The sequence below is a fragment of the Panthera tigris genome, chromosome E1 (assembly GCF_018350195.1).
Source record: "Panthera tigris isolate Pti1 chromosome E1, P.tigris_Pti1_mat1.1, whole genome shotgun sequence".
NCBI lineage: Eukaryota > Metazoa > Chordata > Mammalia > Carnivora > Felidae > Panthera > Panthera tigris.
The window spans coordinates 46810195-46836157 of NC_056673.1; the positions used below are offsets into that span (position 1 = coordinate 46810195).

The 25963-nt window shown below is 37.5% G+C and overlaps 1 protein-coding gene across 1 annotated transcript in view; it reads right to left on the reverse strand.

The window, feature by feature from the left end:
• Window positions 1-25963, reverse strand: part of BPTF (bromodomain PHD finger transcription factor) — a 147698-nt gene that overhangs the window by 70511 nt on the left and 51224 nt on the right. Inside the window, 6 exon segments of the mRNA XM_042966712.1 lie at window positions 1626-1757; window positions 2231-2586; window positions 4427-4614; window positions 9797-9985; window positions 24043-24231; window positions 24778-24984. Coding sequence (XP_042822646.1) covers window positions 1626-1757; window positions 2231-2586; window positions 4427-4614; window positions 9797-9985; window positions 24043-24231; window positions 24778-24984 — 1261 coding nt within the window.

Here is a 25963-nt window from a genome sequence, read left to right on the forward strand (position 1 = left end):
GAACCTGGAACCTGCTTCAGGTCCTGTGTCTCCCTCTCTCTCTGCCCCTCCCCCACTCACACTCTGTCAAAAATAAACATTTAAAAAAAAAAAAAAGAGTTTCTTCATATATATGACCAGGTGTGTCATACCAATACAAATATAATTCATGATATAATTTTATAACTTTAAGTAACCTGTTTAGAAGCTAGTCCTAATGACAAACCAGGAAGAAAAAAAAAACAAACCTTGATTTTAAAAAAAAAGTCAAATTCCATCTTCCATTAGAATGTTTAAAATTGAGAAATGAATTTATAAAAGGTAGGATTTAGTCACTTTAAGTTACGTTTGAGTACTGGAGTTTATTTAGCAACATTTAGCTAAGCTCTAGTTCGCCAAGCACTGATCTCTGTCACCAGAGACATGGCTGCTTAGTCCACCACCATTAGCTTCCGGATGATCGCTGAACAGAAGTAAGTTGGGGCAGAACTGTTTTGGTCATGTCTCGAGGTAAATGGACGAAGGAGCAACAGAGACTCAAGAGCATTACTGCACACTTGCCTTGGACTCTCCTCGTTCTATCGTGATAAAAGAGATCAGTAAGAAGTAGAATAAAGGTATTAACTAAGCAGAATTTCAATAAAAATGTGAAAAAAATAAATAAAATCTTAAAAAGAAGTAAAATAAAGGTATGCCACCCATTCAGCTCTCCTCTCCCAGTGAGCACCTCTGTAGCACCTGAACTCAACCCTCTTTTTTTTAATCCTAGGAAGAATTAAATCCATCCCATTTGTGAAAGCCTCTATGAGTAGCAGCAGTTACATTCAAAATAAGAGGGAGAAAAGAAAGAAAATAAGTATCCATAAGATTTATGTGAGGAAAACACACACACACACACACACACACACACACACACACACACACACACACCCCTTAGAGCAATCCTTAGCAGATGAAAATTTAGCAGGTGTAAACGACTTTTCTTAAAATACTTTTCATTGAAAAACAATAAAACTTTGTAACATAAAATAAAACACAGATGTGGAAAGCAACACAAAATCTGTGTATATTAACAAAATAACAGTGTTATATCTTCGGAATGGGATCTATAGAGGGGCATAAAATGATTCTTACTTTTCACTTTGAATAGTAATTGACATTTTTTTACCATAAGCTCATAGTAGTTCTGTAATAATAACTTTTTAAAGACTAATTAAAGTTAAATCCATTAGAGCTAAAAAGTAGAATCAAGTCACAAAATTTATCTGTTTTTTTTAAGTATCTACTGAAGTGACACAGCTCTGGGTCTACTTAGGAGATGAATGATCTTTGGACATTCAACTCTAAATCACATGCCTAGCACAGTACCTGAAACATTCTAGAATATTGAATGTGAATACTCTATTCAATAAAAATGCTTCTTACTTTAAAAAGTATTTTAATCTCTTTCCATCTTCATCCAGTCCTTTATCACAAAAAATACATATTTACTCATGTTACTTATCTCATGGAGGGGAAAACGAGGCCAAGAAGAGTTAAACGTAACATGTAAATGGCCTTTTCAATACATGAACTTCCATTATTAAGAGACTCATATTCCAAAAGGGAGCGCGGCCCACCACGTACAAGGCTCAGAACTCACTTACCTGGTGTGTCCTAAAGATTCTCGCCATATTGGCAGCATCACAACAGGCTTAACCGCACACTCCAAAATAGCTAAAGCCAATGCAAATTCTCTGGGTTTGCTACACATCTGAACTGCCTTGATCCAATTCGCCCTGTATGTCAGAAGAAGAAAAAAAATTCTTTCACTTGTTGGTCTTCAATTAAAAGCACAAGAGTTGTGATTCATGACTCCACCTCATAGGGCAGATGTTTCTAGGCCAAGCAAGTATCAATACACTGCTACTGGAAGTTCCTAACTCACCGAGTCACGGATTTTGAACACTACAAGGAATCCCAGAGGTCAGTTAGTCTTTCAGCTCCTTAAATGTTCTACAGTGTTCTGGAACTTTGTCTTGCCTTCGCGTGACTCCAGGGATAAAGACTTTGCTTTCCAGAAATCTTCCAAATGCTAACGCTGGTTCACTAACTTGGAAGGACACTCACATCCCTCATGTCCTCAGTGTTTTGCTGCCTAAACTGACTGCATTCAATTTACTGGTAACAAGTTTAAAGCGAGCACCTGCAATAAGCATTCCGTAAATATTTAGTATATTCACAGCCATAAATGAACCTTAGTGTCCTTTACCTGTGTGAAGCCCAATTTGGATGAAGAAAGGATGAAGGGATATTGTTTTCCAGTTGGGTGATAGTCAGCCTCAGTGTAGATATGGTAAGAACTTTGGACCCATGGACAGAACCATTCCACTTGAACTCTCCTGCTGGAGTCAGACAGAATTTATGTGCAAGATGCCTTCTCTTATCATGATCTTCTCTGTGCTGGTGCTTATTCAAAGCAAATGAATTGGTGGAGTACTGATTGTGGTAGACTCGATACTTCCCTTCTTGACCCAACTTAAAATAATTGTTGATATTTCCTTTCATGACCACTTCCTTTTTGGTGCTCAACCGTGAAATTTCTCCTTGAGAGTTAACTACCAGTACCTGACCAAGAAGATAAAGAGACTCATTATTCATATCAAATATGTAAACTTGATCAACTGTCTTTTAATAATTTGTAATTTATCATTCCAAATAAGGTATACCTTATGACAACTTTTGAAATGTTACGTTTATTTATTTTGAGAGAGACACAGAGTCTACAAACGGGAGGGGCAGAGAGAGAGAGAGAGAGAGAGAGAGAGAGAGAAAAGAGAGAGAGGAAGAGACAGAGAATCCCAAGCAGGCTCCACACTGTCAGCACACAGCCCAACCTGGGGCTTGAACTCACGAACTGTGAGATCATGACCTGAGCCCAAATCAAGAGTCAGACGCTTAACCGACTAAGCCACCCAGGTGCCCCGTGAACTTCTGAAATTTATAAGCGAAATTAAAAGCTAAAGCTAACTGTTTACAATTAAACAACCAAGATCTTCCCACAAAGAGAATCTCTATTATATGTCAGACATTATTATTTTCATGCACCTCAAATACACACACAAAACTACGTGTGTACATCATTCACCAATCGTTAGTTCCAGCCTAAAAAACACAGGTTAGGGAAGAAGGAAACCATGGCATGTACTATTCCCCAAAAGATATATTCCTAAAAATATCTTTTCTTCTGCTTTTATCATTCCAGCTTTAGCATAAGAGCCCACAGATACTTTAAAATCATGTTTTCAAACAGTTGATCCCAATCCTTTAGTGAACCATGAAATCGACAGTGGATCACATTCAACTTTATAAAAAACAAAGTATAATATACTCGAGTAGACTAGAAGAGAAAACACCAGAGTGCATCACACACAGTAAGGTAAAATCCTTTTTCAGGAAACTACTGAATAGGAGTCCTGGGTTGCTGCTTTAAAGCAACTCCTATAGGGGCGCCTGGATGGCTCAGTTGTGTAAGCATCCAACTTCAGCTCAGGTTAAGCCATGATCTCACGGCTCATGAGTTCGAACCCCGTGTGTCGGGCTCTGTGCTGACAGCTTGGAGCCTGGAGCCTCTTTGGATTCTGTGTCTTCCCCTCTCTCTGCCCCTCCCCCACTTGTGCCCTGACTGACTCTCTCTCTCTTTCTCTCTCTCAAAAATGACCATTAAAGAAAAAAAAAATAAAGCAACTCCTACAATGTTTATAAAAGAATATTGTATATTCTTGCCTATCTACCTTGTAAATAATTCTTAAATGTAGGAGACACATTGTGGCATTATTCTGCCACCCTGGCTAGCTGGGGGGCAAATACAAGTCCTAGCTGGGGTGCCTGGCGGGCTCACTTGAGGTTTTGAGTTCGAGCCCCACACTGAGTATGGAGATTACATAAAAAAATTTTTTTTTAAATTACTAAATCCTAGCTTCGGCCTTTTTGTTCATAATCAGAGCTAGGATGCTGTGCTGTTCTATGCACTGTACTCTGCTACCATGGGGCAAGCAGAGACCCATCCACTAGCTGCAGGTTCAGCTAAATTTATTATAACCAGAACTGAGCATTAGGTCATCTATAACTCTTTACTAAAGCCCACAAACAGGGTACTCATTACCATATGTGTAAAAGAAGGCTCTATCTCTTTAGAATTATATACAATAAAAGTAGCCATGCAGAAAGAAAGTATACCACCCATTTATAGCATTTCCCTGCATGGACTGAAATTTGGGTACACAACTATACTTACTGTAATACAGGATGAAACTAACCACTTTCAATCTGGTTACCCACTACACTCTTGGAAAGAGAGCAAACAGAATTCAAAAGGTCTACAAACTTCCCATCCCTATTTTTAAGGCATGATAAATAAAATTATTTCACACTCCAGAGATTTTTGTGTTAAGCAGAAAAAACATACCTCTTTGCCCTCCTTAAATAATTTATTTGCTTCATGGGCTGCAGCAGCCACCTGTTGGCTCTTCAGCTGACTCAGCTTGCTGTCTGGATTCCGTAATCTGGTGATAATTCGAGTTGACCCAGATGTCCCTCTTCCAGCTCCAGGGGACTCACTTATTTCTCCATTAGACTTCTCTGATTTGAAATCACCTGTTAGCAAACGAAAAGCCAAAAGTAAATGCTAAGAGTAAGTAAGTTATAACAATTTCTGATTTATCCAAAACTCATACCTGATGCACATCTAAGATCCAGAAAGTAAACAAAAAGTCCTTGAATAGCCAAAGCAAATGTATTCATTCTTAAGGGTTTTGCTTAGAAGAAAGTATGTCAGAACTTTACTGTCATTTATTATTTTACAGAAAATTCAAACATGCCAGGTTATCTGTATCAAAGCACATCTACTAGAAAACATGAAGGGCTGCTACAAATTTATAAACATCATAACTCAAAATGCACACTAATAAAATGTTGCCTCATATATTCAATGTGGATTTTGTATAAAAAGTAAATGGTATAATTAATTTTAGAAAGATGTCCACTGAAATTGTTTAAATACATAATACTTTAAAGCTTATAAACATAAGTGCCAAGTGAATTTTCACCTAAGAAATCTAGATAGTTATCTGTGTATACAAGTAATTATACATGTGAAATCAACTAAATCAGGTTTTTTTAATGTTATAAAGATCTCTCACATTTTCATAATAACTTAATTTTTTTTTTTTTAAGTGACAGATTGTTATGCCAAGGGACATTTTCTGCCTTTGGCTGAGAATTTCTCTACATTCTTAAAACTTTTGCATCACTATCCAATTTCCACTGGCCAGATAGCTGAACAAGATTTCTCTTTTCAATTTAAAACTTTTTAAAATTTGGGTCGCCTGGGTGGCTCTGTTGGTTAAGCATCCGACTTCGGCTCAGGTCATGATCTCATGGTCCATGAGTTCGAGCCCCGCGTCGGGATCTGTGCTGACAGGCTCAGAGCCTGGAGCCCGCTTCCGATTCTGTGTCTCCTCTCCCCTTGCCCGTCCCCTGCTCACTCCCTGGCTCTCTCCTTCTCAAAAACAAATCAACGTTAAAAAAAAAAAAATTATAAAGTTTTTTAAATTAAGAATTGTGTGGCACTGGAAAATGAAAGATTAAACAGAAAACTTACTATATTTTATAAAAATTGCATTTTGAGTAGAAAAAAAATTAGAATGGGAAAACTATTTTAGAAAATATAAAATTCAGGAAAGCATTTCTTAATATTATCTGACCAACACCCCTTCTTTCCTTTGGAGATATGCTTTTCCCCTACTTCAGTCATATTATTCAGCCAGGGCTACAAAATAATTATCCTGCTATATTGGGTAAACAATGTCACCCAGCTTGGCCAGAGAGAGCATATCACTGCCTGGCCACAGTGACTGTCCAGATCTGGCTATGTGGCCCCAGCCATTCAGCCCACTACTCTAATTTTCAAAATCTGGTGACAGATAAAGCCTCTTGCTTTTTTAAAATTCTATTTTATTTTATGTACGTATGTATGTAATCTCTACACCCAACGTGTATATATGTATGTATGTAATCTCTACACCCAACATGTATGTATGTATGTATGTATATAAACAATCTCTACACCCAATGTGGGGCTCAAACTCTCGACCCCAAGACCAAAAGTTGTATGCCCTTCTGACTAAGCCAGCCAGGCACCCTGGTCTTGTTTTTTGTGTTAGTGAGCAGAAAGAGTATAAATTAGGGGTTGTCTACTTTTACCTCACAACATGGAAAAAAGTTTCAACAATAAGAGACAATAAGTTATTGGGGAGGGAGGGTGGATAAGAGGAAGAGGGAAGACCCATGGTAACCTCGTTTGGCTCCCACGGTTCAATAATGCACCCGAGGCTGTCTGTCACTCCCTCTAGACTTCCCAGAAGCATGAGCCAATTAAATTCTCTTTTTATTTTAAGCAAGTCTGGTGGATTTCCGTCACTTACAACCAATAAATTCTAAACAATCCAGTAGAATATTTTAAAATGTTTGAGCCCAAAATATGGCACTAACTAAATCAAGGTAGGGTAGAGGTATTATCAGGTGTTTTTCTGGCCCAGGTTGAAAAGCCAGAAACCTTCGATGTGTGACATCAAAGCAGTTGGTCAGACTATCAACAATTTTCTCTTGGGTCTCAGACCATGAGCCTGGCAATGCTGAAGTTCATACCAAGATGTTGAACTACAGCAGCTACTTCCTGGGACCATTAATACGGCCCTACAATAAACCCTTTATAGAAAGCATCTGATCTGGGCTAAATTTCCTAAAAGCAGCAAGGGCAAGCACAGTGCTTTTGAAGAGAAGCCCTTCAACGAAGAACCTGAGACTCCATCCTTTGACACTTTGCTAAGGTGCCTTTTTTTTTTTTTAAGTTTATTTATTTATTGAAGTAATCTCTACTCCCCATGTGGAGCTAAACTCAAGGAACCGAAGATCAAGGGTCGACCCGAGGGGCACCTGGGTGGCTCAGTCGGCTGAGCGTCCGACTTTCGACTTTGTCCGACTATGACTTCGGCTCAGGTCCCGTCATGATCTCATGGTTCGTGAGGGGAGTCCGAGCCCCACACTGGGCTGCCTGCTGTCAGCCTGCTTCCGCACAGAGCCCGCTTCGTTTCCCCAGCTTGAGCTCTCTCAAAAATAAATTAATATTAAAAAAAAGAGCTGACCCCCAAGATCAAGAGTCATAAGCTCTTGCAACTAAGCCAGCCAGGCACCCCTGACACTTGCTAAATTGCATGCAAATAAGAGAAAGGAGGTATAAAATTCATCCTTAGGGGTAAGACTTGAAGTGGCAGAGAAAGGGAACAAGGCCTGTCTAACACCCCCTACCCAGAGGCCACATTCCTCCTATTATAAAGGAGTGAATCACTTCCATGCAGCCTGGAGGCAGAGTACAGAGCGGCTTTAAGCCAGCCTCTGGAGCTCGTGGTTTAAGGACGGCAGGAGGCAGAAGCCTAGGCAGACTTTATTTACCTGCAGGCTAGGGAATCTGGTCAGAAGAGCAGACCCACAGAGCAAGTACGGTGGCTACACCTTGAGAGACCCTGAGCAGAGTTTCTGGGTATTAGGTGCTAGGCTGGGAACCCAGGCAATCTACCAGGGAGTGCTACTGCCAGAAAAAACTCCCAATCTGCCATGCTGAGAGAGATGATTATTTAAACCTACAGCAATCCCCAGCAACCCATTCTGGAAAACAGCCAGCAAGAACCAGGCTGCTAAAGCAGATTGGCCTCTGGAAGGGGGATCTTCCCAGGTACTTCTCACATTTCATCCACAGCCACCCTCCAAAACACCAAGGGCAGCCAGATTCACCGGAGAATACCTTCCACTATCAGGATAGCAAGTGTTATAGAAAGTTTAAATTCATAATCTGGCTCACAGATTGTGAGATTGAGAGAAGCTACATCCAGACCAAATCAAAAACAATACACAATACCCAGAAGTTCTAGATAAAGTTACAATTACCAGATGTACTTTTGGGAAGTTTTTGAAAACCTCTTCAGTTGTGGTGAGATCTTCACATTGTGTTCAGCAGAAACAGTTTGAAATTTGAGTAAATATGTTTGTGCCGAGCTACCAAAGGGTAGAGCTGTGGGTACTTGTTTCCTATCTTTGCAGCATCCCTCTTTCTTTGGAAAACCACTCCTACCCCGCTCCAGTCATACACTTTTGCTGGAGCCATCAAGTAGAATACCTTGCCTGCCCTGGCCACAGGAGTGGGAACAATATGTCCAAGATAGGCCACTCAAATTTCTTCCTCAAGGACTTTTGATTTGGAGCAGGAGTAGGGGCCTTGCCTTTGGGTCACAGACCTTGGAAAGATAGGAATACAAACCGCTGGTGCCATCTTCCCTGCCACTTGGAAAAGGCCTGTCTGCATCAGGAGAGAATGAAGTTAACACACAAACACATGCCGATCAAAAGGTGGGAGAGAAAGAGAGGAAGACAGAAAAGCTTTGATACCTGGGGGTCCAGGTATCTGAACTTCCCCATTACACGAGCTAATTACATTCCCTTTTCACTGAAGCTACTTTGAGCTGGTTTGGCAGCTTGCAACTGAAAAGAAGTTCTAATTAAAACAGATCTCTATCTCACACCATACACAAAATTATACAGGATTAAAAACCAAGTTACAGAAGTACTATGTGAAATTACTGTAAAACATGTACATGCTTGGGGTAGGGTTTTCCTGAGTAAAACACAAAATCCAGAGAAACCTTAAAGAAAGGAATTTAACTATATAAAAATATCTGTATAACAAGATAACAGGAAGAGTTAAAAGCAAGCAGTGACTATGTAAGTATATACATAAAATCAAAGATAATAGCCATAATACATAAAGCATTCCTAAAACTCATTAAGAAAAACTGTCAAGACTCAACAGGAAAAAACGAACAAAAGATATGAATCAGCAATTCACTGAAAGTCCAACAAACACATAAAAAGAAACTCAACCATATTAGTAAGCAACGATATGCAAATTTTTAAATGAAATATTTTTCACCATTAGCAAAAATGTAAAAGGTGGATGATGTTGAATTCTTCTTCGTATGTATGAAGAAATAACCTATTATGTAAATTATTGGTATAAATCCCTTTTAATGTACAATTAAGCAGCAGTCATCACTATTTTTAAAATGTACCTACCATTTGGCCCAGCAATTTCACTCACTGTTCCTATACTGCCAGAAATATTTACATAAATACACAAAGATATATGCTAACGATGTTTAAAAAAGCACCACTATTTGTAATAAGAAAAAAACTGTTAACAGACTCAATGTCCACTAATAGAGAAATAGTAAATAAATTACTGTTCATCCATACCGTGGAGTACCATGCAGCAGTTAAAAAAAAAAAAATGAACGAATTCAATTTATATCATGATAAGGTCCCCTACATGGAAAAAAAAAAAGCAAGGTGCAGAACCATACATGCAAAATGATTCCATTTTTGCGAAAAAATAAAATAAAATAAAAATAAACCTTCTTGTAAGCGCACATACATTATGTAACCACGTGGAAAAAAATAGAAAATGTTACACACCAAACTGCTGACAGTGGTTACCTGTGGGGAGGGGGTAGTAAAAAGATTTTTTCCTGTGTGCTTTCGCATTTTTTTAAATAAAGACAATGAATGCAAGTGCTATTCGTGCTTAAAAAAAAAAAAACAAAAAAAAAACAAGAAGCAAAAAAGGCAAAGAAAATCTAGGTCTTCCCACCCCATCAAACTTTTATTCGAAAAATTAAAAATTAAAAAAATTAAAAAGCTCGCTTGAATGGATGAAGTGTATTCTTACCTATCTCTTCTTGAATAGAGACAGGTGTATGAGACTCTCTTTCTCCATTTTCAGGCTCATCAGCTGCCTTAGCAGATTCGCTCTGGGAAGAATTTAGTTCACTGCTGCTGTTACTGTTTTCCAGATTAGGCTGGATGGAGGTAGTGGTAGCACTAGTGTTACTGCTGTCACAGGTCTTGTTAGGGTCTTCTAGAAAAATAGAATATCTGATTTTTAGATTAGAAATCACATGAAAAGCCACTGCTTTGCCAGAAAAGACATTTCACTGTTTCAGGTTTGCATTACAAAGCTAGATTTCAAAAAGAAAAGCTGCTCATGTAGGAAGGATGTAACGTCTGAGATTTACAAGCAACACCCTAGGAGTTGTTTTTTAAGCCTTTCAGTCTATTAGCTCAGACTCTTACCATCTTAGTCTCTAGCACAAGGCAGACAGCCTTTCAGTTACCCCAGAGCTGAAGAAGAAGAATACAGTGATAGAATTATCCCAGAAAATGTAGAAATGGGTTTGAGATAATCCCTCAAAATCTGAAATTTATATTCTTTCCAAAAAGGTGTCAAACAGTATTAGGAACAGTATTAAACAGGATTATTTATCTCTAAGATTTTCTGCTTGAATTCTGTGCTCCCAAATTAACTAGAAGGTAATGCTTAAGTCATTGTAAATTTTAAGAGCAATTTAATAGTTAGCAGTAAGAGTACTGCTCCTAAAGAATCATCAAAATGAACACTACCATGAACGGAGAGCCTAGGTCTTTCCATGGTAGTTCAGAAATTAAGAGCCTCCCTCCCTCTGTATTTCATTTTGCCACTAAGATACTTTTAAAATCAATCCCCTAAATTAAAAAGTGGTTGGCCGTATATCACAAAGGCTATCTCTAATGAATAATGAGTTCCTAGTTTTTTTTTGAGAGAAGAATCCTAACAACCTGATAGGAAAACGAGAAAATCTATAAGCAGTCACAAAAGAAGTAAAAATGGCCTTGAAACATATGGAAAAACGCTCACTTAATTCAAACTAACAGAAATGCAAAGGAAAACTATACGGAGCTTCCCAGCTATCAGACTGGCAAAATTCCAAGTCTCACAATACATTCAGGTGAAGAGGCAGTTTGCTAACAGGCACTCCCACACACAACACTGTGAGAGTGAAAAATGGGGCAAAGCGCATAAAAAGGAACTGACAATATCTACATGTGCACTCGCTCGTAACCTACCAATCCCATATCTAGAAATCCATCCCAAAATACGCTGGCAAAAAAATACTAAATTACTTATTTACAGAGCTACTCATTCCAGCATTATTTATAATGGCGAAAGACCAGAGACACAATGGCCATCAATGGGGCACTGGTTGAAAAAAAGGTGACACACACATGAAATATCATGCACCATAACAGGACTAGGAAAATCACTATATCCACATATGAATGATTAAATATAAAAAAGCAAAGTGTGAAATAGTACTTATAGTATGCCAACTTCTGTGTAAGAAGGGGAGAAAAATACAAGTTTAAGGACAGATTTTTGCCTTTACTTATAAAAATTTTTAAAATACTGGAAAAATAACCAAAAATTAATAAAAATGACTACCTAAGAGGGAAGGAAAGGAAATGATTACCTAGAGAGGGAATATACACAGTTACACAGTTTGATTTTGGAATCATGTAACTGTTTTACATTTTTTTTAAATTAAAGTTAGAAATGCAATCCCTAAAAATTGAAAACTGAAATAAACCTAATTGTATATCAAGTTGTTGACATAACCATAAAATAAAAATTATTTTAAGTGACTTTGAAACACAGTACTTTGACTATACATCCTTAATGGAAATACAGCATAAGGATGAATAGAGAGCTACAAAAAAACTCTGAAATGCTATTCAGTGGTCTTACTGTCAACAGTAATATTGTTATTACAAAATTGCTATGATGCTCAAAATAATTTCCTTTTTTTTTAAATTTATTTGAGAGTGCACACATATGCATAAGCTGGGGAGGGGCAGAGAGAGAGGGAAAGAGAATCCCTCTGTCAGCACGGAGCCCAACATGGGGCTCGAACCCATGAACCATGAGATCATGACCTGAGCCAAAACCAAGAGTCAAACACTTAAACCGACTGAGCCACCCAGGTGCCCACAAAATCATTTCTTATTAATGTATACCACGGTATTAATATTAATAACATTATTATTAATGGACATCTGTATGAGAATAAAGCAAAAATGTAAGTTACTACTCTGTTAAGAGCTAATAAGGCTTTCAGTGTAAGAGAAGTGATGCAAGTTTAAAAACAAAAACAAACAAAAAAAGAAAAAAAACACCAAAACTAGGTATGAAATCCTCAATCTGAATTGAAATGTCAATATGAATTGATGGTCTTTGTCTTTTCAAAAATACTTATTTGCTAACACCACCCACCAAAAAGGCCTAGAGGCAGTGACAGCCCAAAGCAGTAATACTCTGGGTCCAGATTGTGGTCTCTAAATATCATTCCCCACTAAAAGGAACCACCAGGGCTTCTTGGAGGAATGACTAATTCCAGGTCTGGAGAAAGAAATACATAAGGGAAGCCCCACACGTCTTATTCTGCCAAAAAGTGGAAACGCTATCTAAGGTTACCAGGGTTATGGAAAAAGGACTCAAAAGCCAACACGAAGGGGACTGTGGTCAATTTAAGCAAAATAAATAACTACAACTGAATGAAAGAAACTGACTATATGAAAGTCCAGGATCTCAAACAGATTCTTAAAATGAGAAAGCCATGCCCTTGTGTAAAAGTCCATAACTCATGACTCACCACTGAAGGTAACTGTTATACTGACTCCTGACTCTGAAAATTAAAATTAAAGAGAAATAATTTAAGCATTTATTCCTGCTCTGACTACAGTTCAAGGTATTCACACAGCCTTGGTTAATGAGGGAAAATTCTCCACAGAATTTCAGTTAAAAAAAAAAAAAGAAAAAGAAAAAAAAATCAATGTATTATAATCTCCAAATAGATAACTATTTCTGAAATGACCATGAATGAATGAGAGGTTAACAGGAAATTTTATAATGTCACTACCTGAACTCACTGATCAATTTCACCATTTATAAAGGCAAAACAAACAGACATCGTATCATGAGCCTTTTGATGCTATATAATTTGAAGTACCCAGAGCACATAGCTTATGGAATATTCTTGCCAAAAACAGTTAATGTTTGTAATGTATGTAATCAAGCTTTTAGAATAAATTAAAGAACACTAAGAAGAAGGAAACAGACAAGTTCCAAATGCACGATACCCATAGCAGGATTACACTAGTATTCTTCAACAAGTCAACAGCGTACAGAAAAAATTGGGGGAAACAGAGTCCTCTAGACTAAGAGACTCAAGAGATGTAAAACCATATGTAATGGGGCACCTGGGAGGCTCAGTCAGTTGAGCATCTGACTCTTAATTTTGGGTCAGGTCATGATCTCACGGTTGTGAAACCAAGTCCTGTGTCCGACTCTGTATTCAGCGTGGAGCCTGCTTAGGATTCTCTCTCCCACTCTGCCCTTCCCCCGCTTGTGCACAGTCTCTCTCTCTCTCTTTCTCTCTCTCTCTCTCTTTCTCTCCATCCCTCCCTTCTCCCCTGCCTCAAAATAAATAAATATTTTTTTTTGAAAAGGTTCTAGGGATGCCTGGGTGGCTCAGTCATTTAAGTATTTGACTCTTGATTTCGGCTCAGGTCATAATCTCACAGTTTGCGGGTTTGAGCCCCACGTCAGGCTCTGCGCTGATAGCGTGGAGCCTGCTTGGGATTCTCTGTCTACCTCTCTCTCTGCCCCTTCCTCCCTCTCTCCCTCAAAAATAAATAAATAAACATTTTGAAAAAAGAATATATTTTTAAAAGGGTTTTAAATAATATGTAACACAATACACCTGCTATCAAGATTAAAACAACTAAAAGAGAAATATACAGTTTTTTAGCAAATCATGTAAATCAATTCAACGAAGCAAAAGCATGTGAATTATACATCGCTTTGAGCTCCAGTATCAATAGTCTTGATTCTACCGTGTATCCCTTATAAAAACAAAACATGTTAGTGAACACAGGTTTCAGAGTGACAATTTACTTCAGGCAAGGGAGAGGGAGGCAGGGGATATGACTGGGGAGATGATTATAGATGCAGGTTAGTTTCAAAGCAGGACTTAGCTCTTTGTTTTAAGTGACAGGTTCCTAAGTATTTATTTTCATTATCATTAAGCAATTTAAAACCTTAATGAATAAATTAAGGGGGACTATACAATGGTCAATGATGAGTACAATTAACTAAGGATTATGATTTATCTAACAGTGTACACCTAGGGTCAAAAAATAAAACAATTTTGGGGCACCTGGGTGGCTCGGTCAGTTAAGCATCCGACTTCGGCTCAGGTCATGATCTCACGGTCCGTGAGTTCGAGCCCCGCGTCGGGCTCTGTGCTGACTGCTCAGGGCCTGGAGCCTGTTTCGGATTCTGTGTCTCCCTCTCTCTCTGCCCCTCCCCTGTTCATGCTCTGTCTCTCTCTGTCTCAAAAATAAATAAACGTTAAAAAAATTAAAAAAAAAAAGAAAACAATTTTTTATTTCAGCAAAAAAAGGGCGGAGTAAAAAAAATCATGGGTAAAGCAAATATGACAAAATCTTGACAATTTTCTATCTAAGTGTTAGATATATGGTAGTGGGGATGCAGCCATTATGCTCTTCTCTTAACTTCTGTGTATGGTTGAAAATTTTTATAGTAAACAAATTTTATGTGAAGGATGGAAATAATTTAATATCTGACAGCTGCAAGCCACTAACACAATCAACTAACTCTTGTTGGGAAAATGCATATATCTGAAACAAAAGAAGTCTCACATGAATAATATCAAATTCTTCACTAACCATTCTTTTCACAGCTGTAAAGTCTAGATTTGTAAAGCGCAGCAGTCCTAATTTATAAAGGTCTAATTAACATCTTCTCAAATAATGAAACAATATATAAAGATAATCATCCCAAGAAAGAAAAAAATAAAGAAAGAAGGAAAGAAATCCCCTCATTTATGAGCTCAGAGTTCAGAGTGTACTTTCTCACAGAAAAATAAAAAGTGATTAGATTCTACACCAGCCCACAAAAACTTTTTTAACATAATATACTCCAAGTATGGTTTTAACTAAGAAAATACTTCTGGGGGGCACCTGGGTGACTCGGTTGAGCACCCGACTTTTGATTTTGGCTCAAGACATAATCTCACAGTTGTGGGATCGAGCCCCACATCAGGCTCAGGCAACCCTGCTTGGGATATCCCCCCCTCCCCCCCCGCCCTCCCCTGTTTGCGTGCACGCTTATGCTCAAGCACTCTCTCTCAAAATAAGTAAGTAAACATTAAAAAGAAAAGAAAAGAATTCTGGAATAGGAACTTAAGAGATTCTGACTATACACATCTTAAAATTCTTTAGAGAAAGTGTTTTCTGCTAGTAGAGAGATAATGGTACTTCATAAAGAACAGGGAATCAATCCCTTGCCAGGTATTCTGATATTTAAAAAAAGCCAATAACCCACTGAAAGCAAATGGGAGTTCAGATTCTATCCATTTAAACTTTCGAGGTGACAATAAGCTGAGGACTACCACAAACTCATAAAACATATAGCTTTTTTGTTAGTTTGTCCCCAGTTAATTTGTCTTGAGTGGAAAACAGTGTTTTCCTCCATTTCAGTGTAGAATACTGACTTTGGGTTTTGTTTTGTTTTTTTAAAATAATTGTTCTAGGGGCGCTTGGGTGGCTCAGTCAGAAGCGGGTACAACTCTTGATCTTGGGGTCATGAGTTCAAGCCCCACACTGGGTGTAGAGATTACTAAAAAAATTAATAAATAAACCTTAATTGTTCTAGAACTCTTCACTTCTTTATTTCATTTGGCTACAGAATTAAAGGAAATATGAACCGTTTGCTTCAAAACACCACCAAGAAGGTACTGTCTACCAACATACATTTTTTAATATTTATTTATTTTTGAGAGAGAGAGAGAGAAAGAGAGAATGCGCACACAAGCAAGGAGGGGAAGAGAGGGGGAGACAAGAGGATCCGAAGCAGGCAGAGCCTAACGTGGGGCTTGAACTCACAAACCATGAAATCATGACCTGAGCCAAAGTCAGACGCTTAAGCTACTGAACTACCGAGGCACCCCCACCCCCGCAACATATACATTTCCAAATGTTCCAAAGGCCAAATGTTCTAGCCCTATGGCAAATATTGTAAGTTTTGGTACTTACGATACCATTTTCATTAGACATGAGGTAAATGAGTAAAAATAAGGTAATTTTGTAGTCATCCCTCAAACCAAAAATACCCCTTGATCTTCAACGTCTGAACATTAACACCAAAGCCTAAAAAAATTTCTAAGCAAAGTACTACAAAGAGAAAAAAGTAAATTTTCCTTCTGAAGGTACTAAAGGAATTTTTTTAAGAAAGAAAACGAGGTAAAATAACCAGAATGTGTATGACTAGAAACTAAAACCAAACATATTAAAAAGAATAAGAAACAAAAGAGTATTTAGCTGCAGAGGTTCCCAAAGCCTTTACCGATCAACTCAGTGAGCTAAAATGTGGCTACTACATGAGATCAACATCTAGTACCAATAGCTTCTTACCCACTGAATTTCCCTTGTAATAAAATGCAAAACTAAAACAAAGTGCCTATCTTTTAAAATGTCATTATCTCAGAAAGTTAAGAAATAGATTAAATCAATGTTCTTTTAGTTGAACTTTATAGATGTTAGAGTTTCAATATGTCCATGGAAACGTTTTCAAACAATTATAGTTATGGAAATAAAACCAGTTTTATCTACTACTCATATGTTCCTAATCCCAGTGATTAAATCTAGAGGCATGAACTTGAGACAGATACTGTGTGCATTATGTCTGAATACAAACACTCAAAGTGGATTTCAGTTTAAAATGTTTAGAAAGTTATGTGTCCTTCTCTCTCCACTTATGAATTTAAAACTCAACATTCTGGTACAAAAAGTTTCTCATCTAAAATCCAGGAAAAAAGTGTAATTCCTAAATTGAGCCTTTGTTAACTATAACGAAGTTATACTAAATAACATACTTGCTACATGGGGTTGTTTTTGGCAACGTAAGTATTTTCATGAACTAAAGTGAAACGTCTGGAACAGAGATGCAAGAAAAAAATCTAAGGAATAGGCATATTAAGAGATTAATTTCTTTAAGTGATGGCTACCAACCTTGCCCAAAATATGGCTGCCAACTTTTCAGCTTAATCTTCAATCTTAGCCACATAAAATCTTTCTGATCACTGATCGTACCCAATATGACATCATGAAACCTGCCTACTTTTCTCATGTTCCCACTCCCACAGATTTTTAGACCATAAATTTGTAATGTTTCCTTTGCGTAAATTCATTAATCATATTACATAAAAATGACAGTACTCTCTGACAAGACTTTATGTCAAAATACAGCTTGAAATACTATACATTTACTCTTTTCTTTTTTTTAAGGCTTTAAAAAAATTTTTAAGCTATATCCAACACAGGGTTCAAACTCATAATCCCAAGAGTCTCTACCAACTGAGCCAGCCAGGCGCTCCAATACACATTTACTTCTAAAGAAATTCTAAAGTACATGTCTTTCTCAAGAGATTCTGGATATATTTCTAAGGAAATTTAAATTCTCACATTATTTAAAAAACGCCTTTCTATTCCAGAAAAGATATACAATATAAACACTAACCAAAAGCAGGCTGTGGTAGCTTAGAAATGTTATTAAAGATAAAGGATTATTTTACAATGAGAAAGTTAACTGAACAAGAAATATAAAGATTATGTGCACCTAATTACACAGCCTCAAACTATGTAATGCAAAAACTGACAAAAAGAAACTCCACAGTAAACTGTTAGAAGTAATTTTAAAATATCTCACAGAGAAGGAAAACAAATACTAGGAAGGATATAGATTTGAACGACACAATTAAAAACCTTGACCCAGGGGCACCTGGGTAGCTCAGTCGTTTGAGCGTCTGATTCTTGATTTTGGCTTGGCTCATGATCCCAGAGCAGTGGGATATAACCCAGCATTGGGCTCTAGGCTGGGCGTGGAGCCTGCTTAAGATATATTCATTCTCTCTCTCCCTCTCTCTCTCTCTCTCTCTCTCTCTCCCTCCCTCCCTCCCTCCCTCCCTCCCTCCCTCCCTCCCTCTCTCCTTCTCTCCCTCCCTCCCTCCCTCTCTCCCTCCCTCCCTCTCTCTTTCCCTCTCTCCTTCTCTCCCTCCCTCCCTCCCTCCCTCTCTCCTTCTCTCTCCCTCCCTCCCTCTCTCTCTCCCTCTCTCCTTCTCTCTCTCTCCCTCCCTCTCTCTCTCGCTCTCTCTGTCTCCCTCTCTCTCTCTCCCTCCCTGTCTCCCTCTCCCTCTCTCCCTCTGCCCCCCCACCCCTCCGCCCCTCTCCCCCCTCCCCTCTCTCCCTCCCTCTCTCTTTCCCTCTCTCCCTCCCTCCCTCTCTCTCTCCCTCTCTCCTTCTCTCTCTCTCCCCCTCTCTCTGTCTCCCTCTCTCTCTCTCCCTCCCTGTCTCCCTCTCCCTCTCTCCCTCTGCCCCCCCACCCCTCCGCCCCTCTCCCCCCTCCCCCACTCATGCTCTCTTTCTCTAAAAAATAAAAAAAAATAAAACAATAAACTTTGACCTGATTGTCCAATACTGCACCCAACTAAAACACATATATTCTCTTCAAGCGTGCGTGAGACACTTGTCAACATTAACCAAATACTGAACCATTAAAAAAAGCCTCAACAATTTCTCTGATTACAGTGGGTAAGCTAAAAATCAGTAACAAAACGATAACCAGAAGGGGCGGGGGGGAGAAAACTATATCATAATGGAAATTAGAAAATAGTTTAAACTCAATGACAAAGACAATATGATATTTATGGGATGCAGCTACAACAGCACAAAAAGGAAACTTACAGCCTTGACAGCGGAATAGAAAAACATAATAAAAATAGAAATAGAAAAAATAAATAAAAACTAAAAATCATAAAGCACCCATCTTGAAGAGCCAAGAGAGAAATAATATTTTCATCTAAATGCAGAAGGATGGGGGGCGCCTGGGTGGTTCAGTTGGTTAAGCATCCAACTCTTGATTCTGGCTCAGGACATGATCTCAGAGTTTGTAAGTTCAAGCCCCACGTTGGGCTATACACTGCTTGGGATTCTTGCTCTTTTTGCCCCTCCCCTGCTCCCTCTCTCTCTCTCTCAAAATAAATAAATATAGATAGATAGATAGATAGATAGATAGATAGATAGATAAATAAATTTTTTTTGAATGTAGAAGGATAATTAGTATCAACTAGGATACTCTTTTGAGGAGGTTTTGTTTTGTTTTGTTTTGTTTTAATGCAACCAACAAAGGGCACCTGGGTGGCTCAGGTCATGATCTCAAGGTTTGTGAGTTTGAGTCCTGCATCAGGCTCCGTGCTGCCAGTGCAGAGCCTGCCTGGGATCCTCTCTTTCTGCCCCTCTCTCACTTTTGTGTGTGCGCTCTCTCTCTCTCAAAATAATAAATAAACTTAAAAAAAATAAGTGCAACCCACAAAAATGATAAAAATTTAAAAATTTTAAAAGCAGGGGAAAAAAGCCAGGTGATGAATATGTTTGTCACAGATCGTGGTGATGGTTTCCTGAGTGTATATTTATCTCCAAACTCATCGAGTATACATTAAATATGTACAACTTTTTGTATGCCAATTATAGTTCAATAAAGTTTTTTTAAAAAACAGGAGCAGTTAAAAAAAAAAAAAACACCACAAAGATGCAAAGGAAATAATAAAGACAGGATCAGAAATAAACTGGAATAAACACAGAATCAAAAAAGGATCAACAAAGCCAAAAGTTATTTTTTTTAAAGACTAATAAAAGGTGTTAACAGTTTTGTGAGATTTAACAAAGTTTTGTGAGATGATTAAAAAGAAAACAAACAACCAATTTCTGGACTGAAAAAAAAGAGAACATCACTATAGATCCCTGCAGACACCAAAGAAACAGGATGTTATTATGCCAATAAAATTTAAAATTTAAGCAAAATAGGTAGATTCCTAGAAAAATGCAACTTACTAAACCTGACATAAAACAACAGAAAATATAAATAGCCCACTATCCATCAAAGAAATCAAATCTAAAATTAATCTTTCCCACAATAAAAACCCCAGGACCCGGGTGCCTGGGTGCCTCAGTTGATTAAGCGTCTGACTTCAGCTCAGGTCATGATGTCACGGTTGGTGGGTTCGAGCTCCGTGGCAGGCTCTGTGCTGACAGCTCAGAGCCTGGAGCATGTTTCAGATTCTGTGTCTCCCTCTGTCTCCCCTCCCCTGCTCACGCTCTCTCTCTCTCAAAAATAAACATTAAAAATAATAATAATTTAAAAAAAGCTCCAGGACCAAGTGGCTTCATGAAAAAAATAAAAAGCCCTTTATTTAACTAATAAATAATACCAACTCACAGAAACTCCTGCAGACAACAGAAAGAGTGGGAACTAGCCCCAACTCATTTTGTGAGGCCAGCATAATCTGGACACCAAAGCCGGACATGGACATTAACAGAAAAGGAAAATTACAAGTCAATCTCACGTATCAGTGTCAACTCCTAAATAAAATATTAACGAACTGGATGCAACAATATATAAGAATGAAAATACACCACAACCAAATGGTATTTATTCCAGGAATATGAGACTGGGTTAACACTTACAGAATCAACGTAGGAATTTCTGCTTCCAGATGGAGCAGAGGGACTGGATTTAACCCTCTGCCATGAAACAACCACAAACGAAAAAGAGACCACATAATAGAAAACAAAGGAGCTAACAGGTACTTTACAAAAGAGGGTAACCAAATGACCTATATATACACATATATTTCGTATACATGAAAAGGTGCTCAACATCTTTAGTCCCCAGGAAACTGCAAGTCCAAACCACCGAAAGATATCCCTACATTGCCATCAGAAGGGATAAAATAAAGGGGAAAAGAAAGAAGAATGATACTGATGATACCAAGTGTTAGCAAGGATGTAGAGGAGCTAGAACTCTTGTAGACTACTGATAGAAGTATAAACTTGTACAACCACTTTGGAAAACCAGCAGCACCTATTACAGATGAGCATACATAAAATGAACGGCCCAGGAAATCCACAACTAGATTCATATCTCTAGAAAGGTACATACATGAGCATAAAAAACATGCAAAAAAATATTCATAGTAGCATTATTCACAATGGTCCCAAACTGGAAACCATTCAAATGCCCATCAACTCAGAAAATGAATAATAAATTCATAATTAATCGTCATCTATCTATAATAGAATATTATACTACAATAAAAAGGAATGTACTACTATTACAAGCAACATTTGGATGGCTCACACATATTGTGGAGGCAAAAAAAACTGGACATCAAAAAGTATATACTGTATGATACTATTTTTTTAAAGGTAATCCTAACTGGTGTTTATAGAAGTCAAGATGGTAAATGCTTTTGTGGGAGTGAGGGCAGTGGCGGCTAAGAGGGGAAATGATGTGGTTACACAGGTGTGTTCCACCTGTGTAGATATTTGTAAATATCTATCAAGCTATTTACTGAATATTACTTAACCAAGTGCTATACTTTAATGAAAAAGTTTATCATAATATATCTTTCCATACCGAACACTTGTCAATCTGACAGTCTTCTACTGATAAACTTTAGTCGTTAAATTAGGTGTCTAAACACATTCTGAAGATTTAGAAAAGAAAACCCTGTGAGATGCCTTCTATCAGTTGTTATTTTTCATCCACCTAGAATAACCCCCCTCTCTAGTTCTTGTGATACCACATCTCATCTACTGACCACAGAGTGGTCAAGAATGGTAACAGAAATTGGTCCGGGGACACCACAAGGTACCTAGCACACTGCCAGGCACCATTACGCTCAATAAATATTTGTTGAATAAATGAGCTCATAGAGAAAGAGAAACAGAAGGAAGCAGAGAGACACGTTATAGTCTTCTCTGAGGGTCAGAACTCTACTATTAGGCCTGTCTACTGCCCATTAGAAAGTAAAGTCCTCAAGGGCCTTGACTTTGTCCATTTCGGTCACTAGTGTCATTAAGTTTTACAGTCAGGGACCTACCAAAATGTTTTTACCTACTTTAAATGTATCAAATTCCTCTTTAAAGACTGGTGTGGTATGTTTAATTAGTATCTTTAAAAATGCTTCATATTGTTTTGGAAGCAAGTATAAGACTATCAGGTTTCTAGGTTTGGTTTCATTTATTAGTCTAGTCAAGAAAAGAACTATGATTTACTAAATGGTCAGGTTTCGAATCTACAGCATCTTCAGCTATCTAGCACTCTGATCCTGCTAATGGCCCCAATCCACTCTGATCACAACTACTGACAATTGCTATTTGCTCCCATTCTAGCTTTCTTAACACTTCTTATTCGGGTTCTCATCTAAATCAATTTTTCATGACTACGCATGAAGAAAACCACCTGAATACAAAGTTTAAATACAAAGGATCTCATTTAGAAGAATTATGTTAACTACTAGTGAGTGAATCAGTAAATGTATATAATTCAACTCACCCACTTTATTATTTTTTTACTTGCTGGGCTTTCTCACTCTTTCAAAGAGTTGACTATACAGCAATAAGGACAGTATCCAACATTTATTAAGCAGTTAACATGCGTCAGATACTATGCTAAGTCTTTTATATATATTATTTCACTTGGTGCCCTTTAAAAGTGTTAAGTCACATACTAAGATAAGAGTTTCTCCCCTTAAACCATTCTAATAACAAAAATAACAGGGGCGCCTTGGTGGCTCAGTCGGTTAAGCGTCTGACTTCGGCTCAGGTCATGATCTCACAAGCCCTGCATCAGGCTCTGTGCTGACAGCTCAGAGCCTGGAGCCCGCTTTGGATTCTGTGTATCCCTCTCTCTCTGCCTCTCCCCTGCTCATGCTCGCGCGCTCTCTCTCTCTCTCTCTCTCTGTCAAAAATAAATAAACATTAAAAAAAAAGTTTTTTCATTAAATTTGTTTCTGTATTCATTTCACCAGATAGCAGTTTCCAGACTTTTCTTCATCTTAGTGACCAGTCTCTCATTAGCATAAAACATGGTGAGCTTATTATTGTGATTCTTCGGGACCCTCCACACACATCACTGCATGTAACCTAATGTTACACTGGTGTTTTCAGCAACAGTTTACTGTTTATAGACACTCAGTTGAGAACAGTCACACAAGCACTGTTGATCATCAAAATCCTTCAAGTTAACAGAAAAGGAACACTGAGGCCTTGCAAGATTAAATAACATTGACTTAATGACAGAAGCAGATCTAGAATCAAATCTTCCAACTGCTAATGCTATCTTCCTCCCAACACATCAGAATCACATCCCCAGTATGAAATGTAGCAACGAAAGTACCTTAAGTTGGAAAATATGTGATATTCTTACAATATACGGAAAAAAATCATTAAGGATTTCCATCAAGGTATTAGCTACAATTCTTCCTTTCTGGTAGGATTACCAGTGTTTATTTTGTTTTACTCATCTGAATTTTTTAGTTTGCTTTTTAAAAAAATACACAGTTCCTATAATAAAAATTCTTTCTCATTTAAAAACAAGGCAAAATGAAAGGTATAATGACATCCTTCGTGTGTGATAAAACTTACTTCAAGCACAATTTTAATTTTAGAAAAGCTTAAAATATGGATTATTGGTTAACTCACATTTCAAAATATATCTTGCACAAAATGTTTTGTGACAATGGTTTTCTATCATAACATCATGGTTTGAAATGTTTAAAAAAAACCACACAAGCACATGCAAACATAAAATTAATTTGTTAGTACGTACAGAATTGGAATGGTCAAATCATTCAACACTGAGCCATTAGTATGTAAGTACTTAAAACCAAAATGTCTGCCACTATGATCTGGTGATAAAATATACAAATAAGTCTATTAGTCAAAACCAGCTAAATGAACTTAAAAAAGCATGAAGATTATGATGAGTTTCAAGCACTAAGTGCAAGAATGTGTCAAACTCCGAATGTTAGGTGACAATTTAGCAATCAGGGATGGCACTTATGTAAGCAAGCAGCATGAATGAACACATACTTTAAAATTCCAGGTGACATTCAGCTCTTACTACCAAAGGGAAGGATTCCCCCCATTACAGAGGCATTGATACACTGCCCTCTGTACCTGGCACGTCCTGGGGGAGCTCAGATGCCACCTTCTTCTCTGCCATGTTGCTGCTATCATGGGTTTCTGAGAGACACCCCACGGGACTCCTCCCTTCAGAGGGACTAGTCTCTTCTGGAGAAGCATTTGTTGTGTTGTCGCCAAGATTTGCTGACACAGAGTTACCTTTATCCCCAACTTCTGTTGGCTCTACAGTAAAATGCACAACAAAACTTTAAAGATATCCTTTAAATTGCTCTAGGACAAATGGCCACATTCAATCAACTACTAAAAATGATCACCAAGAAAACCTGCTTTTATTTGATGGCCATTTTGAAGCAATTAGATTTTGGGATATTTTTGCAGTAGGCAATCCAAAGAGTATTTAAGAATATTTAAAATATTAAGAACGTTTAAGTAATTAATATAAAAATGAACGTAACACATACAAAAGTGTATATTCTGGTATAAAAATAGTGATTTTTTTCACCAACAAATCTTACAGGGAAAGGGTATCTTATTAGGAAGTATAAATAGAGATATGGGTATATTATAGCAAATCTACCAATACATAAAACTCATTACAATGATTATACATGTTACAAGAGGAAAGGATATCCTAATTTCTTTAGAAATATAAAATTATAGAGGTATTAGTAATAAAAAAAAGGATTCATTTTCATTTTGAAAGCAAAATTGGAGGTTTCATAAATAACACTGATGAAATACTACTTTCTAGCCAAGTAATTTTTTTACCCTCAGATTTTCCTTGCTCAGGATCATCATCTGGTGCTTTGTCATCACCATCTTTTTCAAGGGACTGGTCTTCAAACTCCTCTCTGCTTTTCTCAGCATCTTTGGAGTTATTATTCTCAGTCTCATTCTTGTCCTTTTCTATTTCTTCTGGGCTTTTAACAATATCAATGTCTCCTTTTTTGGCTCTTATGGATTCCAAAATTTCTTCTACAACAAAAACAAAAAATTTTGTTTCCAGGTATACCAAATATAGAAAAAGTACCACAAATGTCACTCAAGAGTTTCAATACAAGTTATTAAAGTTACATATGTCAAAACACCGGAACTAAGAAATAAGGATCAAGATTACCGATACGATATTGATGCCCATAGAACACAACCAATAGGGTAATCTTCACTTCTAGAAAATATATGGTAGGGGCACCTGGATGGCTCAGTCGGTTAAGCATCTGACTCTTGGGGCACCTGGGAAGCTGAGTCGGATAAACTCAGGTCATGATCTAGAGGTTTATGAGTTCGAGCCCCGTGTCAGGCTCTGTGCTGACAGCTCGAGCCGGGAGCTTGCTTCGGATTCTGTGTCTCCCTCTCTCTCAGCTCCTCCCCCACTAGTGTTTGCACGCTCTTTCTCTCTCTCTCTCAAAAATAAAGAAACATTAAAAAAAATTTTTTTAATAACAAAAAGTACACTACATGCTGAATTACACTGAAATATAACATGCTCATTGTAGGAAATTTGAAAAATATAAATAGAATACCAACTATAATCATTCTATGCTAGTTGGTTATTTTTTGATAAAAGCTGGTCTATTACCTAGTTAGAGAAAAAGAATCTTTTTAGAGAAGAAGAATTTAAGTACCTCAATGACCCAGGCACTGTTTTTGCATGGTATCTTACATAATTCTCCAATTCTCTAGTGTTCTACCACATGATAATCCATAATGGAATTAACTAATTCCTCTATATTGGACACTTTTAGTTTTTCACATTCCCCTAAGTCAGACCACTAAACATTTTAATTATACATCTTATTTTGGCTTTGTTCATTAGTTAAGATGATATTATGTACATAATTTTGTGAATAGGCAAGCTCACTCTAGAAAATATTTCTAATTTAACATATTTGATAAAAACACACTTAACATTGCTTTTTAAGGGACTGGACAGTTCTTTATTATCGTACCAAAA